The sequence below is a fragment of the Zea mays genome, chromosome 3, assembly GCF_902167145.1.
Source record: "Zea mays cultivar B73 chromosome 3, Zm-B73-REFERENCE-NAM-5.0, whole genome shotgun sequence".
Lineage (NCBI taxonomy): Eukaryota > Viridiplantae > Streptophyta > Magnoliopsida > Poales > Poaceae > Zea > Zea mays.
The window spans coordinates 171,691,217-171,707,893 of record NC_050098.1 but is presented as its reverse complement, the minus strand read 5'-3'; the positions used below and the strand labels follow the sequence as shown (position 1 = coordinate 171,707,893).

At 44.6% G+C, this 16,677-nt stretch overlaps 2 protein-coding genes and 1 long non-coding RNA gene across 3 annotated transcripts; 1 reads left to right on the top strand and 2 right to left on the bottom strand.

Moving 5' to 3' along the window:
• Positions 1-1,728: 1,728 nt before the first annotated feature.
• Positions 1,729-6,462, top strand: LOC103650886 (uncharacterized). Its single transcript, XR_002750303.2, has 4 exons — positions 1,729-1,933; positions 2,062-2,089; positions 2,202-2,916; positions 5,992-6,462. It is a non-coding gene; the product is annotated as an uncharacterized lncRNA (long non-coding RNA).
• Positions 6,463-6,545: 83 nt separating this feature from the next.
• LOC103650887 (PTI1-like tyrosine-protein kinase 3) lies at positions 6,546-11,351 on the bottom strand. The gene is made up of 9 exons (XM_008676478.4): positions 11,169-11,351; positions 10,399-10,519; positions 9,996-10,246; positions 9,772-9,898; positions 9,390-9,663; positions 8,088-8,220; positions 7,256-7,342; positions 7,005-7,151; positions 6,546-6,891 (listed from the first exon to the last, which is right to left on the bottom strand). Exons 2-8 carry the CDS (start codon positions 10,487-10,489, stop codon positions 7,023-7,025), a joined length of 1,092 nt encoding a protein of 363 aa, XP_008674700.2. The 5' UTR covers positions 10,490-10,519; positions 11,169-11,351; the 3' UTR covers positions 6,546-6,891; positions 7,005-7,022.
• Positions 11,352-11,947: 596 nt separating this feature from the next.
• LOC103650885 (probable methyltransferase PMT19) lies at positions 11,948-15,924 on the bottom strand. Its single transcript, XM_008676476.4, has 6 exons — positions 15,085-15,924; positions 14,781-14,991; positions 14,224-14,527; positions 13,283-13,672; positions 13,099-13,176; positions 11,948-12,924 (listed from the first exon to the last, which is right to left on the bottom strand). Exons 1-6 carry the CDS (start codon positions 15,745-15,747, stop codon positions 12,711-12,713), a joined length of 1,860 nt encoding a protein of 619 aa, XP_008674698.1. The 5' UTR covers positions 15,748-15,924; the 3' UTR covers positions 11,948-12,710.
• Positions 15,925-16,677: the final 753 nt, after the last annotated feature.

Below are 16,677 nucleotides of genomic sequence, written 5' to 3'. Positions count from 1 at the left end.
TCCGGTGTGCCACCGGACAGTGTCCGGTGCACCAGGGTGAATCAGCGCAAACTCCTCAGCTTCGGGTTTCCCAGGCGCAGCTCCGCTATAATTCACCGGACTGTCCGGTGTGCCACCGGACTATCCGGTGCACCAGCGGGCAACGGCTACCTGCGCGCAACGGTCGACTCTGCAAAGTGAACAGTGCAATTCAGTTATCAGAGCAGATGGTCAGAGGGGCACCGGACTGTCCGGTGTAGCACCGGACTGTCCGGTGCCGCATGAGGACAAAGCCTCCAATGGTCGACCAGCTCCAAGCCCTAACGGGAGGATGATGTGGCGGCGCACCGGACACTGTCCGGTGGCGTACCGGACTGTCCGGTGTGCCCATCGCCAGCAGACTTCTCCAACTTGGTGGCTATAAATACCACCCCAACCGGCCACTTCAAGGTGTGGGAGCCCAAGCAACATTCCAAGTCATATAGTTGACATATCCAAGCCCTCCCAACCACCTCTATTCATTGATCCATCCTATACACAAGATTTAGACCACTACAAACCACACAAGTGCCACAAAAGAGAGAGCAAGCAAAAGAGAGCCTCTTGTGAGAGTTTAGCTCTAGTGCCTTGTGAGATTCATTGAGAGAAAGTGTGTGCTACATCTTGCGTTCATTTGTGCGTGGAGTTTTGACTCCCATTGAACTTCCTCCAAAGTTTTGGAGGCTTGTAAAGCTAACAAGAGACACCTAAGTGTGTGGTGATCCTTGCGGGGTCTTATGTGATCCTTGAGAAGAAGAAGAGCTCTCCAGTCTTGGGGATCGGTAGAGAGAGGGAAAGGGTTGAAAGAGACCCGTCCTTAGTGGACTCCTCGACGGGGACTAGGCCTTCGAGGGCCGAACCTCGGTAAAACAAATCACCCATGTCCCTTGTGTTTATTGCTTGTGATTTGTTTGTTCTCTCCCTCTCTAAGTTCTCTTGCGCTACTCTTTGCTAATATCTTTTTGTGTTGCTTCAAGTTAAAATCACATTTAGAGAAGCAACGCCTTGCAAGAAAGAACTTGTGTTATTGCCCTTCTTATCTAAGCCCTCTTGCTTTATTCTCCATTGACCTATTAGTTGTATTGATTTATCAATTCCGCATTATTTGAAAGCAATACTCTTTACAAACAAAGGACTTAGTTTTTATACTCCGATAATTGTGTATCTTGTTCTAACCACTAATCAAGGGATCTAGTTGGGGTGTAAAGTTATAATTTTCAGGTTTCGCCTATCCACCCCCCTCTAGGCGACTTTCAGTAAGTTTACAGCTTCATCAGGTGGATTCTTATCAGTTTTCATAGGATGGAGTGGGATAAGCTATGTAGAAAAGATCACACCATTGTAGAAGATGTGGACTTGGCTGTGCGGACTAGCCTCAAGGGATGGGAATTCTTGACTATTGGCGATATTAGGGTATCACATTGATTCTCTGTGAACATGGAACAATTGCATTTTGATGAAGCTATATCTACTGTACCATGCCATCATTACAATTATTGAAAATCTTATATAGGTTAAGGGTGAACTACCAAGCACCTTTAAAACCTTCGGTCATCAACAACATAGGTTGACTTGTGGTGTCGCCAATCTCTTCAGGAAAATGGCATGGGAAATCATTACAAACAAGGTGAAAACTGGCTATACACATGTCAGATTATTGAGGTTTTGTGCAACAATTTAAGGTGGATATCTACTACTACTCTATAAGACAATAATGTGGGCGTACACACTGGGTGCGTTGTGCCCCCGCTCCGCCTGCACACGTCGATGGAAAGCGCGCACGCAATACCCCCAAATTGTCCTCGCACCCGCAATCCCCGCCATCCTCGCCCCCGATCGGTCTCGACACACCATCATCACGCAGGCCCACAATCCCCAACATCCTCGCCTCCGATCGGCGCGGGAACACCTGCAGGTTTGATTCGTTGTGCCTTCGATCATCATCAATCTCTCAGCTCTCACTCTCCTCTGATTTGATTCATTGTGCCTTCACTTATTTTTGCCTGACATATTTTTGGTTGCCATGTGATTGGATCTGTGCAGGAAATTTAGTGGCTACTCAGCGAGCCAGGTGGGCGTGCTCTCTGTCTCACGATTTCGGTGGATTTTGGGAGGTTTTTCGTTTTTTGAGGGCCAAGTTTTTATTTTGTTAGTCAAATGGGTTGGTTTATTCATGCGTGCAGGTGTAGTGTCGGAGATCAGCGCGGCGCCCTTGGAGGAGAATGTGCGCTACTTCAACGTTATGATCCTAGGGCCGGCGCAGTCGCCCTATGAAGGCGCGGGCTCCTGATTCAGATTTTTTATGTGTTGCGTGGTGTAGATACTAGAGTTAATTGATAGCCTATTCATGATAATTCTTTACAAAAGATGCCACTGGAAACGGGGGAAATGCTGAAATGTTTCCTTTGGTCTATGTGCGTGATAGACTATTCGTGACAATTCTTTCCAAAAGATGCCACTAGAAATGGGGAAATGCTGAAATGTTTGCTTTAGTCCATGCACACATAGGTAAGTTTGTATTGTTTGATCGGTTGGTGACTTTTGGCTTGTCAATATTAGTTTTTGGGTGATATCTTGGCTGATGAGTCTCAGCTTCTATCTGCAACATTCTATTAGCTATGTTAAAGGGCATGTAATTTTACTATTTTAGTAATGTTCTGCACTAATATAGTATGTGATAGTTATTACTATCTTTGTTTTACGTTTGTTGTTTCTACACGTTTGTCAAGTCAATCCAGTTCTGTTTGTAGTGTGTACTGGTTTCTGCAGCAGTAGTTTTAATTATAGTTGATTTCCTGCTTTTAGCAATGAAGGGGACACCAAAATTTAATGAGGAGGATGCCAAGGTGAAGGTCAGTCTGATGCCCGAGAAGGAAGCCAACACCATTGTTGTTCCAGGTATATGTGTCCCAACTCCCAACACCCTTTAGTGTTACCATATGTGATGACAATGTTCTTACTTGAACCTAAAGCTAAGGTTTATCATATCAAATGGCAATGGTTATTTCTTTTCAGTAGTTCAGTTGTTACTCAGATTCACATGATTAGATAGATTAGGCAGGGTTGGCAGAAATTCAGTTTGTAGGCATAGATTATTCTACTTCTAGGCACTGTTGCCCGAGAAGGAAGCCAACACCAATGTTGTTTCAGGTATGTGTGTTCCAACTCCCAACAACCTTTAGTCTTACCATATGTGATGACAGTGTTCTTACTTGTACCTAAAGCTAAGGTTTGTCATATCAAATGGCAATGGTTATTTCTTTTCAGTAGTTCAGTTCATGCTCAGATTTACATGATTAGATAGATTGGGATGGGTTGACAGAAATTCAGTTTATAGGCACTAGATTATTCTACTTCTAGATATTTCACAACCTTAGTAAATAAAGGATCACATTGTTTACTGCTAAGGCTGAAAAAATCCAGCACATCGAACCACATGTCAAGTCAATCCAGTTCTGTTTGTAGTGTGTACTGGTTTCTCAGCAGTAGAGTTCAATTATAGTTGATTTCCTGCTTTTAGCAATGAAGGGGACACCAAAATGTGATGATAGTGTTATTACTTGAACCTAAAGCTAAGGTTTATCATATCAAATGGCAATGGTTATTTCTTTTCAGTAGTTCAGTTCATGCTCAGATTCACATGATTAGATAGATTAGGCTGGGTTGACAGAAATTTAGTTTGTAGACACTAGATTATTCTACTTCTAGAATTATCACAACATCAGTAAATAAAAAATCACATTGGGACCAATTAGCTCTTCACATGTCCATGCTACAGTTTGCCTTGAAGGAGAAAAGTTCTAGAGAAGATTCTCCGCCACTTTCAAAAGGCCTAATGTCGTCCTTCTTCTTAGTATATTTAATAGTGTTATGACGCTTTAGGTGATAAATATATAACAACATAGAGGTTGAAACAAAATTAATATTGGTACCATAGAGGATCAATGTCTTCTTGCTGATCCCAACCTGGCTAAATTATTAGAGAAGAGGTAGATGTGAGGTTGAAACACAAAAAAAATCAAACATGTTACTTCTATTTACAGTTTCCACTACATGCAAGGTTGAAATTATGCAAAACCCATGGATACCAGATAGCTAAGGTGAAGAATACCATATGATTTTTAGCATAACGCCAAAGTGTATTGCACAATCCGCCAAAAGGTCACGTCCTTAACCAGCTAGCCAACCCACTTCTTGTTTTGACAAGGATTATATAAAGCTTCACCACTAGAAAGCATACGAATTCTGTGAATTGTACTCCTATAGGGCATGTTCATTAACATCAAAGTGAACTAATAATAAACCAGAATCATTTGGGTTTGTGAATTGTACTCCTTTAGGGGCACGCTCATTAACATTAGAGAGAATTGATGTATGGTATCTAGAAAGAGATATTTTGACTATGTTTTTGTCGATCATCAAGTTGAAGAATTTAGCACCTATCATAACATCTGAGCCTCATGTGTGTGTTGGGGGAGAAGGGTGTGGACTGTGCTATGTTGAAAACACCTTCGTGATAATAGGTGTAATATTTGTGGGGTTACCAAAATACCTTCTCCTCACTAACTGGGTTCTAATTATTATACTTCCACTGTGTACAAGGTATTTAACTTGACCGTGTTCTTTTAAAGAATGCACCACCTTGTGCATTTCTTTTTCTTCTATGAGAACCCTAGACAAAATTCCATATGCTGAGGTTCATGTTAACAGCCTAGTCCCTCATAAGACCTTCAGTTGGTGCAGTGTGTCTTTAGGCACACACACCATGGTTTACCACTAAAATAGGGGCACTCAACACTCACACATTGTTCTCATCTCTTACCAGCATAAGCTTTATCTTATGGAATTGAAACATTGCTTTGCTCTTCATACATGATTATGCTAATGTTTAATATGCTTTATGTGAATCACATTCCAGGCTTATGGAAAATGAAACATGTTTTAAACAAATGATTTTGTAGGGATATTGTATGCAAGAATCGCTGGAGACCTTGTTGATTCCCATAATTTCGTTTTTTTGGGTCATTAGTTCGTGTTCTGGCTCTTAGCAGTTATCCTACTGCATTGACTCCTTCAGCCTCAAGAGTGATTGTCTTTGTGTATCCCAGTGAGCTTAAATTCAAATTAGAAACTACCCATTCAACATCCGATGATATCGTGAGTTGAAACCTGAGCAACCCAATGAAATTGGAATCTACCCATTCAACATTATACTCACTTCTTTTGACTTTATTTTTTCTGATATTTGTATTGTAGTATAATTTGATCTGTATTAGTTCAGTTCTGTATTGATTGTTGCCAAAGAATTTGTGAAATATTGAGATCGATAATATGCGTGTCGTTCATTTTTATATAATCATTGTGCACTATCATTTTCTAATAACAGTATAACACATATTTGTACTTAAGTTATCGTGGTAGTATATGTTCACGTTGCAACACATAGGTACTTACCTATAGCCTTAATAAGTAGTAGAGAATGACAATCGTAGCAAAGCATTATTCTATAGGCTTAACACCAGCTACCTCATTCTACAAGCTATGGCCATGGACACTCGAATTAAATTTGTTAGGGTGAGCGGAGTACGGTCACTTCATATTCAAACATACATTCCAGTTACATAATAATAAATTGACGCTTATGTCTTGTGCATAGGACGCAAAGATTCTTTGGAGGAACTTTGTTATCGACCTATTAAGATAAAGGACAATTCACTATATGATATCCCTACAAACATACAAGGCTTAACAATATTGCTAAAAAAGATTAGATTAATGTACAAGGTGCCAACATATTTGCTTATGATTAAGCGTTTTATATTAACTCTTTAGAAATTATTTGTGTGATACTGATAATGTTTGATCGACATCAGTTCAATCTATTTGGGTAGGCGTATTTATAAATATCGTTCTGTATCTATGTTTAATCATCTATTTTGTAGTCATCATTGTACTCACGCTGCCTATTGCCAGGACCCTGAGCTCGCTGGAGGCTCGCAATTTATGTTCTATAACATCGCACGGGCGCGTACCTAGTCTAGCAACATGGCTACTCCATGACACGGAGGTAAAGAGTATTTTTAGCTGGTATTTAACCTGATTGTCTATAAAGCCACATTGCTCCCATGCTGTTGACGGAATAAAGGATATATGCATATTCGGCGGCAAAGTGACGACTGACGAGCTTCCTGAAGTAGACAACAGTAGAGTAATGTTCTTTGGATGGATGAGACGATACCTCCAGCCAGTGGTTGGTAAAACTGATGTGACCTGTAGTGAGGAATAAAGTCACACTGATGACATCAGCCGTGGTTCGGGTACCATTTTTTTTTGCGGCACCAATGTAAATATCAGTTTTTTTCCTGATCGCGCATGTCTACCGGAGATCTCATTCCTGTATGTGCGTGATGCATGAGAGATACTACGGCGTGTTTACTGATTACTGAGCTTTGCACGTTTTTCAAATTAGAGCGAAATGACTAATTGCTACGTTGTTTGCTTTGCATGTCTTCCGATTCACAGTGGAATTTTTTTACCGTTACGGTTTCTGAGTCGAACATGTATACTGGGAGATCCCATTGCTGTTTGTGACACCAAAAGAAGGGTCTTTTACCATTCCGCATCTTTGCAAAAAAAAAAAAGTCTCAATGTTGATCACTGAATATTTCAGTAGTCTCCTTGATACTGGCATTTACTGAGAGATGAAAAGGAATATTGTTGCCTTGCACATGCTGTAGAACCGCAGATGCAAAGTTGTTAATGCAGTACTAAAGATGCCCTCCATCTCCATGCAGTTAGTGTTTGAAATCTGTGACTGAGGTGAACCGATCAAATGTCCGTAGTGTCCCAACTGTTGCCGCTCATATTTGCAACCTAATACACATTGCGAAGAAGACAACTGTTACAACTGTATGTCCAAATCAAATACAGTTCCCTGGCTAAAAAATATGATGAATGGGATAGGAAAAGGGGCTCGATGAACTTACTTAGGTTAATTTTGTACGTCAACTGTCAACAACAGGTGATGGAGTCTGCTTTGTTACGAGTAGTGGAGACAGAGCCTTAACCACAATGCTCATATTTGGGCGGAATTCAGCTTCATATTGCACACACAAAGCTGCTACAGCAGCAAGCTGGCGTAGACAAAAACAGTAATTAAAAAATTCTGGATAGAGAAAATAGCAATTAGTTGCCCCAAGCTCACGCATACAGCACATGTATGGATAGTATGGGGGACCTTAGCGAGTCCTTTCGCCGGATATTCCCCCATCAACCGTGGATCTACACACTGCTTCACCTTGTCTTCAGTTAACCTTGGGGTAGCCTACAGAATCGAAGAAAAGCATTATCAGAGGGGACCCTATCGGAGAACTAGTGACTTAGTGAGAGCACAATGTCTCCATTAAAGATGGGGCTGTGTCATGTTATCATCAGAGGTGCTGTTCTATTCTTCAGCATGTTTTGCGGGCACACAATGTGCACTTGTGCAGTATGATGATCCGGTAGAATCTCAGACAGCAAAGAACTACAGCCTATGCAGCAGATGAACTCCTTCGGATAACCAGTGTTGTGCTGAAGTCACTTCTGAGGAGCCTGAGAAATTCAGGTCCAGCAGTGGTTCACTGTCCATAGATCACATCTAAGGGCTGCTCTGTTGGAAAGAGCTCCGATCTACTAACTCGGAAGTCTGAACACAAATATGATCCTTCAGATTTCTTATCTATTCTACTACAATATTTGATACATGATGTTCAAGTTCATCCTCATCACATTTGTTTCCACTCAAAAAACAATGATAAAAACTCTGGCTTTGGGATTAATAGACGACATTAATTATCTAGCTGATGAATATCCACATCATACCATACACACAAACCATAAACCATACCGGTTTAGCTTGGGCGCTCTGGCACTACGTTAACTTTTTAAGAAACAACATTATTATAAAAATGGAGTAATGGTCTAATGGACACAATTTGTTGCTTCAATATTGCAGAAACTACTTATATACAAGTTCACATCTAACCGCAAAAGGACAACAAAGGGAAAAAGTTAGCAAGTGAACATACCCAAGTTACTAGGCTCTGCTGCCCTCTAGGCATTGTATGGTCTACTGGCTTTCTACCTGTCAAAAGCTCCAAAAGAACTACTCCGAAGCTATATACATCACTTTTCTGGGTTAGTTGACCGGTCATTGCATACCTGCAGAAGCAAACCAAGTATTGTGGATTGTTCAAACAACAGCATTACTCCAATCACTAATCTAAAAAACAATGCGCATTATCAAATTAGTTGCTGCTAGCCGGAGAATATCAGATTGTAGCTTGCTTGTCGTTCAGGAAGTAATTGGTTGGTAGAAGTAAAAAATAGAACAAAAGACTAAAGGTTACCACGACCGCGAAAGGGCCTCTAGCTGAGTTCGTTAGGTGGTCTGATTAGCACTCCTCAGGTCCCGAGTTCGAATTCCAATGAGAGCGAATTTCAAGCTGAGATTAAAAAAGGTCGCTCGCTGGTTCCTCTGGTTATGTGCACACGAGATGGACTGACCTATTAGGGCGGATCCTCGTGTAGGGGCTGAGAGGGCTCAAAGCACGAGTAAAGATCTTGCCCATAAGGGGCAGACCCTCATGTTGCACGGAGGCACCTTTCATTACTTTTCTTGGTCGAGGCTCAGATTGAGCTTCTTCTTAATATAATACCGTGGGAGCGTCTTTCTCCTACCGGCCGAGTTTTTAAGGTTACCATGACCTGAGATGTGATAGTATTTTTTTCTAATCTATGAGTGCTAATGTGCTATGTAAAAAATCATTTTCCCTATGGAAATGAGGTAAAAAAAAGAGTGTGAAACTCAGTGGCCTGTCACCCAGTCTGAGTCAATGACAGTCATGGAGTAGTCACCTGGGGCAAGGGGTCATACCATACTTTGGGGAATAGGATAGGTTAAGCTCCAAGCAAGTGGTTTTCATATAACTTTCTGGGATAGAATTACAGCAAAACGAAATAACTAATGTGGTCCACATGTGGTCTTCATATACTTGGCAAACAGTAGTTATCCAACGAACAAAGGCTAAAGATACTTAACTGTTCATGTGAAGTGCCCGAAAGTTGGAAAGCTAAAATATTAAGGACATACTTCATTTTTAATGTGTTCCTTTATGACCGAGAAACAACTTATCTATAACTATTATGAAACAAATCTTCAACTTCAGAAATAACAAGGGACAATTTTTGGAAATTAATCAGACCACTTAGAAACAAACACCACCCAGCTTGCTGACCAACTCGAAAATTAATGAGACAACCCATGCAAAAGCAGGAAAGCACAACTAAAGTTAAGTAACATATAGTTACTTTAAGAAAAGGGTTTTTACTCTGGAGCATGATATCCAAAGGTTCCCAAGACACGAGTTGAATGCAACCGGGCAGCCATATCTGGAGCCTGATTTGAGAGATTAAAGTCTGCTATCTTTGCCTTGAAATCTTCAAACAAGAGGATATTACTTGATCTAATATCCCTATGGACAATGGAAGGCTGAACTTTCTCATGAAGATATTCAAGTCCTTTTGCCGCATCAACAGCAATTTGCACTCGCTGCATCCAATCAAGCGCCAGGCCAGGTTGAGCACCTTGAACTCCTTTTCTTCCTATTGACATTAATTCAAAAACGAATTTGTAAATTATCATTTGAAGCTGCAGTATTCAATTAAGTGTGGGGTTGTGCAACAAGTTGCAGAGGATGTGCAAAATCAAACCATGTAGTACATCATGCAGAGAACCCATGGTGGCGAATTCATAGGCTACTATGCGAAGATTACGCTCCATACAGTACCCCAACATGTCAACAAAGTTTTCATGTTTCAATCTTGAAACCAATGAAACCTAGCACCATTGTTTGATTAGGAACGCATGACACATTTAGCACTACGAAATAACCAAAGAGAAATTCCCATGATTAATAAGCAATGGCAAGACCAACCTGGGTCAAGAATTCAGCAGTGGGTTCATTTTCAGTAGAATCAAGTTTCTTTACTGCCATTTTTGTTCCATTATCAAGAATCGCATAGTACACTCTCCCATAAGAACCTTCACCTATCAAAGCCGTTGAACCAAAGTCATCAGTTTTTTCTATCAGTTCATCCAAGGATAGAACAGGGATATCAATTTGGGGAGCAGCATCCTGCGGCTCGACTTTTCCAGTAGTAGAATCTTTCAACCCCATTATTGCCCCTGAAGAAAAGGATAATATGACATCAAATTCGTGGATGCTAGAAAAGGGGGATTTCCAATACAGCAGCATGAAGATGGTTCACATTTTCAGTAACTGTCAGCAAGTTAAGAATGTAGGAACAGATGATCCAAGTACATCAAAACGAACATACCATCAATGTTGTTGATTGTGGCCTTGACATGCCCATTTTCATGCTGGTCGGATTCATCCACTTGGCAATTGCAGCAACAGCGGCGCCACATTGCTACCTTTTAATATAATTTACATGAATTCTGCAAACCACAAAAAATGTAATGAGGGGAAGTAACACATTTTTTTCCTTGCAAACCTTTGGACATCACGCATCACGTATGTTAACGCAGACAATACTGAAGAGAAGCCTGTCGTGCCAGTAGAGTGCATATTAGGGTAAAAAAAAGGCCAACCATAGCATAAACAGCACAAGCGGGATGCAGATAACCATTTTAGAAGGAGGCCACAAAATTCACCTCAGATTAACTCCCTACACAAGTCACCTGAGAAAACCACCTCAGGTAAAATCCCTGCTGCCCTAGAGCCAGCAGCCGCGCATCAGTTGCATTCTCACAGAGACATCATTTCGCCGCGCATACATGATACATCTCACACGCAGCTCGCCACACACAGCCCGCAGTCCCGCCGCACGATCGCTCACCTTCCGCCGCAACCAAACTCCCAAGCGCACGCAGGAACACCGAGATGGCGAGATCCAAATTCCAAGCCATGGCAGCAGCAAAACAGAGCGGGCTCTCCCAGAAACGTTCGCCCAATTACTACGCCCGGAAGCGCCGCCCACAAACCTCAGCCCCACACTACAATCCGCCCGATCGCCCGCATTTTTTCGTTGGAGGGGCCGCAGAAGGTCGAGGTAGGGAGGAACTCGGGTGGGAGCCTTGCGGGTACCTCCACAGTGCGGGGTGCTCTGGTTGTCGTTGCGGCGTCGGCGCTGCTGAGCTCGTCGTTGGTGGCTTCGTCCCGAATGCGGGACGGGAGGTCAGGTGGAGGTGGGAGGCGGAGGGCGGTGGGCGGTGGCCGCATTTTTATAGGTGGAGAGGAGGGCGGTACCCTTTTTGTTTTTGTTTTCTCACTCACACTCTCCTCAAAGAGGGCCTTTTATTTATTTATTATTTATTTTTTTCTGCGCGGTCGCCTGGTTCATATCGCGCTGTATATCTTTGTTGAGCGGTTTTTGTGACGCCGACCACAAAGCTGGTAGAGAGAGAGAGAGAGAGAGGTAGAGCGTCCGGTTCCGGTACGTGTACGTACAGCCGGCGAGTGGAATGGTCCCTCATGGTCCATGGGCCCCACACGCGCGTGGAGCCTCCTTCCGTACCAATTGCACGGGTACATCTTTTCTGTTCTGTTTTACTTTTGTAGACTATCGCTGGTTCTCATTTCTCAACATGTCAGTTTCAAATTCTACTGTTTTAAACTGACGCGAGCTAAGTGGCATGTTTTTGTTCCGCTTTCTTTTGTTCTCTACTACGCAAAAAGAATTTTCTTTGTCCTAGGCTCCTAGCGATGTTTTGAGCCGTCGACACTTCAAAAAGTTTCTGCGATCCATGAGATAGCGAGGGCTGCGTGCATTTGGAACATATACGAAAACTGCTAAAGTAAGCATCACCACCTCCACGCGGCAATAATGACCTGCCATTGTGAAAATTATGACAACGGCCACTGTATAAGAAAGAAATCATGTCCATACTCGATCTGCACATTCACTTGGCTTGTACAACACCCCAAATAACACAATCCCACTCTCGGCACCGCAGCCTGAACCGGGAAAGTTGGAAGGACAGAGACACACACAGACACAGGTGTAATCTGGCCTCCCCTGTACACTCTATGCCGCAGTATAATACGCCGTAGATTGCTTAGCGACCAAACAACACAGCTCACAAGATCTACAATACAACAACCTATACAAATGTACATGAATGGATTTACCAAAAAAAAAGGTACACTCAACGTAGACATACTCTACAGAATCGAGACCGGATAGTTCTAACTGCACAGCTAGTCGTTCGAGCATGAGAAATCAGGCTGCATATCATATTGGAGCTAAGAAATGGCATCCACTGGAGTCGTCACTGACTCCAATATATTGGACCACTGGTCATATATGTAGGTACACCTGCATGCAATTCTGAATCTCTCGCTGTACGATAGCCAATAGCCTTGAACCCTTCCTCTGTAAAGGTAATACGTAGCATTTTGTTTCTCCAACACCTGTCTGTACATGTAATAAACATCCCAGTCGCCTGTAGACCCTTCATCTGTACCTCTGCTGCACATGTAGTGAGATCTTCTTAAACCGAAAAGACATACTGTAACAGGTAGTAAGGTCGCAGACCAGACCACCGGCTCTTTCCCGAAACATGAGCAGACCGTCACCTAGAAGCCTGATCTGATCCTGCGGGTTCTTGCTAGTGCTCTCACTTCTATTCAGCTCCCTGGGAGTGGCAGGGAATTGTCCACAATGAGGAGCTTCTCTGGATCCAGAGGCCCATTTTCAGTGTCGACAACTCGGCTATGCCATCGTAGACGGTCGGCGTCCTTCTTGACTCTGAGAACGACGTCGGCTCTGTCCCGAACTATGACGGCACCCCCTGGCCGGAGAATACGATCCATCTCAACCAGGATGTCGATAATCCCACACCTGACAGAGAATAGTTTCGTGTCAAGATGGATGGCTGAGCCGGGACTTAATTTAACTGCAAGGGACTAGTGTGTGCTACTTGAATTGTTCACTTGCTTCGCAGATCGCAGTCTATGCCTTTTGTTGTTCTCTTTCAGTGGCTTTTTAACATCGCCAAGTTAGCGGGTCACTTACTTGTGAATATGGGAGCTGAAGATTCCATTACCATGTATCAGATCGTATGTTCGTGGATAAGTAGAGAAGGCCTCGCACCTGGAAACATATTAACAAGCAACATGGAGAGTTATTTTGTATGTCTGACTGTATAGTTTGGGAGTGTCAGTTTATTTCAAGAAGAAAAAGGTTTCATTAACAGTACCAGTCAGTGTATGTTCCAATCAAACCACGCTCATAGATGACACCAAGGGCGTTCTCTGTCGTATTTGCAGGAACCACATTCATGACCCAGACAGGATGCTTGGACATAGCAGCGGCAAAGCCACCAGAACCGGCACTCATGTCCATGACATTTCTGTAGGTTCCATTAGACAAAAAATTTAGATACGTGAGATAGAAGTTAACCCTTTTCTCCCAAACCAGAGTGTCGTATCTATATCTCTGAATGGACAGCCACTCGATTTCCCCACTGGCTATCCTTGGTGGCACTGCACCAAGTCTTTTAGGCCATTTTTTCATGGCACCACCAGCACAGCCATTAAAAGTTTCAGCTCTTGGAATACATGTCATACACATTGAAATATTTGCATACCTGCACCGTAACAAAAGTTATATTTAGCAAGATTGTACTGTCGAAATATTCGCATACCTGCACCGTCACAAAATTTATATTCAGCAAGACTGTAATGTTGGAAGAATTCGAAACAAGTGCCCCCCCCCCCCCAAGTTTCGTAGCAAGTTCCTTGGAATACTTTGAATTAGCCAAAATGTTATGCATATTATAGTACTGTGCTCGTGTCACTTTGAATTACCCAAAATGTTCCGGGTACTATATATTTGACTAAATAAACTTTACAACTGCACATGACATTCACTCATTCAGAACAAAACATAGCAAGTTCGTACTTCATGACCTTTAGGGGAAAAAATGAATTTCGTCAGTCTCAGATTACTAATCACAACATCAACTCAAATATGTTTACTTGTCCAACTAAACTATCGTGTGCGTCGTCATATCACAAGGATAACATGAAGGCAAAGAAAAAAAATGGATCAGGTTGTGCCGTGGTTGATAAGATTTGCACATGTTTCATTTCAATTGACCGGAGATGCAAAGTGACAAGGGGACAGTAATAAACTTGCCAGGCACTATCTGGGTCTTCTCCTGTGCAGAGTGGTGGCAATCCAGCAAGCTTTGCATTTGCTTCTTGGTCGCAATGGAGATTACAAGAAGGCTTTCTCCAAACAGAAATTGTGCCCTCTTCAGACACCTTCGTCCAACGAAGCCTTTTCGACATGTCATCCATAGCTACTTGATTGTCCTGCTTGTCTATGGTCCCTTGATTCGAAATGTTGTATGTAGATTTCCAGTTGACGGGTGGCTTAGAGAAAACCCAATAGCCACCAGGTTGGAGAAGACGGTCGATTTCCAGCATGTAGAGCCCATCTGGAATCAGCTATAGGTGAATGAGAACAAGAGCACTCGACTAAAAAAACAAACAAACTGTACTTTAGTTTTGACATCGACATATGAGGAGGGTGTCCTGTTCTGTTCAGTGTTCACCGACTCCAACATTTGCCAATAGGAAAATCACTTTATTTTGAACAATTAGTAATCAGTGAAATAATAAATGAATAGATGATGCATCAGGAAGGAAGTATGTTTAATCAGGAATAGCATGACGTCTTGCATGTCCTACCATGAGCAGTCCATGGGACACGGCAGTCCGCACAGTGCACCATGTCGAAGGACCTCGATGGATACGGTAGCCTGTGGGCAACAAGCGCTCCGATCATTGCAGGCAGTCCACGCTCCAAGGCGAGCTGCACCTGCGGTTCAAATCTATCCCTCGGAGCAATGGACATGGTCAGTACGCCATAGTTGAGCAGATAGTCCCCAAAGCTCGCGACCTGTCAGGGACACACATCGACACGTGAACAGAGAGACTTCCAACGAGTAGTTTCTGAATCGGCAAGCTTTCATGCGATGCGAGTACAACACACCCCGCATCCGATGTCGAGCGCCGTGTGCACCACGCCGTCGCGGAGCGGCACGACGCGCTCCAGCCGCTCGACATAACCCTGCACCCCGTCGGTGAACAGCAGCCACTCCCCGCGACCGTGAACGGGGTCCTGCTGCTGTCCATCCGCCGCCTTAACCGGGGGCAGCGGCGGGAGGTCCACGTTGGCGTACCTCGCGCGGTCGCGGCGCGCGGGCCACGGCGGGGGCGGGCGGTACCTGGGCGGCGGCGGGACGCGGCAGTGCGGCGGAGGGTGCGGCGGCGGGTCCTTTGGCGGGTGAGGAAGAAGAGGCGGCGGCGGCGGCGGGCGCGGGGGGCAGTGGCGCTCGCGCGAGGGAGGCTCGTGGCAGGGGACGTCGTGGGTGGCGTTGGGAGGGCACGGGGGAACGGGAGGCGGGGGGTGGGGGTGGCCTGGGCCGGAGTCGGGCGCGTGTGCGGGCGCCGGGGCCACAGGCGCCGCGGTGGAGGCGCTGGCGGACGGGGAAAGCTGAGGGGACGAGGAGGACGCCGCGTGGTGGGGGGTGGAGAAGACGGCGGAGATGAGGAGGAGGGTCGCGGTTGCGGCCGCGACGGCCGCGGCCGCGAGGGAGAGCGCCCGCGGCAGCGCCGCGAGCACGGCCGGCGCCGACGGCTCCGAGAGTGGCATGGCCGCCGCCAAGTCCGCGTATCGCTCAGTAGAGCGCCGCACAGGGCACAACAGCTGGTGTGTGGCTGAGTGCACTCGGTGGTGGACTGGTGGAGGATCGGATGCTCCGCTCCGACTCCGGGTGAGTGCGGCGAGAGTGGTGGCGCCGCCCAGTTCGTATTTGAAGAGGCAGGGCAGAGGAGAGGACTACATACAGTGCGACGAGAGCGGTTGCTGCTTTGCGGGCCCGGCCGTTGGGGCTTCGTGGGGCCTGCCTGCGCCACCAGTGGCTCGTGCTCCTTGGCTTTTACGGTCTTTTCGTCTGATGCGCTCGTCACTTCGTCGTCGTGTCGTGTGGATGTTTTTTTTTGTTGAGACGAAAGAGAGATTGTGCACATGCGAAATCGCGATGGCTTAACTGTTTTTGTTTTTTTTATCCGTGCAAGTGCAATGTCGTACTGCATCATCTCGTATGGTTTTTGTTGAGCCACAAAATACGCGGTCTAGGGTTCCGAGTTTTTTACTGTATTTGTTAACGAGATTAATGGAATTAACTCGGGGAGTTTTTTTAACGGGTCCAACTCTCATACTCTATAAATACATAGGTATACGGCCGATTTATAATCACCAATAACATTTTTATCTCGCATTTATTTCCAATACAATTAAAAGTAGTTCTAGTTTAACCTCTCAATTCTCAAATTCACCGTTTCTCTTCGACTCTACGTCGATTAGAGGAGTCTAGGTCAGTCTGCCCGAGCCTAGACATCATCTAGGATCTCTCCTCTCTGACGGGGTCCCTCCCGGGAGCGAAATCCAGGCGCTGCCGGCGACCTTTCGCCGCCTCTGCACACGCGCGGACCGTCCGGCCCCAGAGCATGGACCGTCCGACCGACAGGCAGAAATGCGCCAGGTCGTGTACCATCCGACCCCTGACCATGGATCATCCGC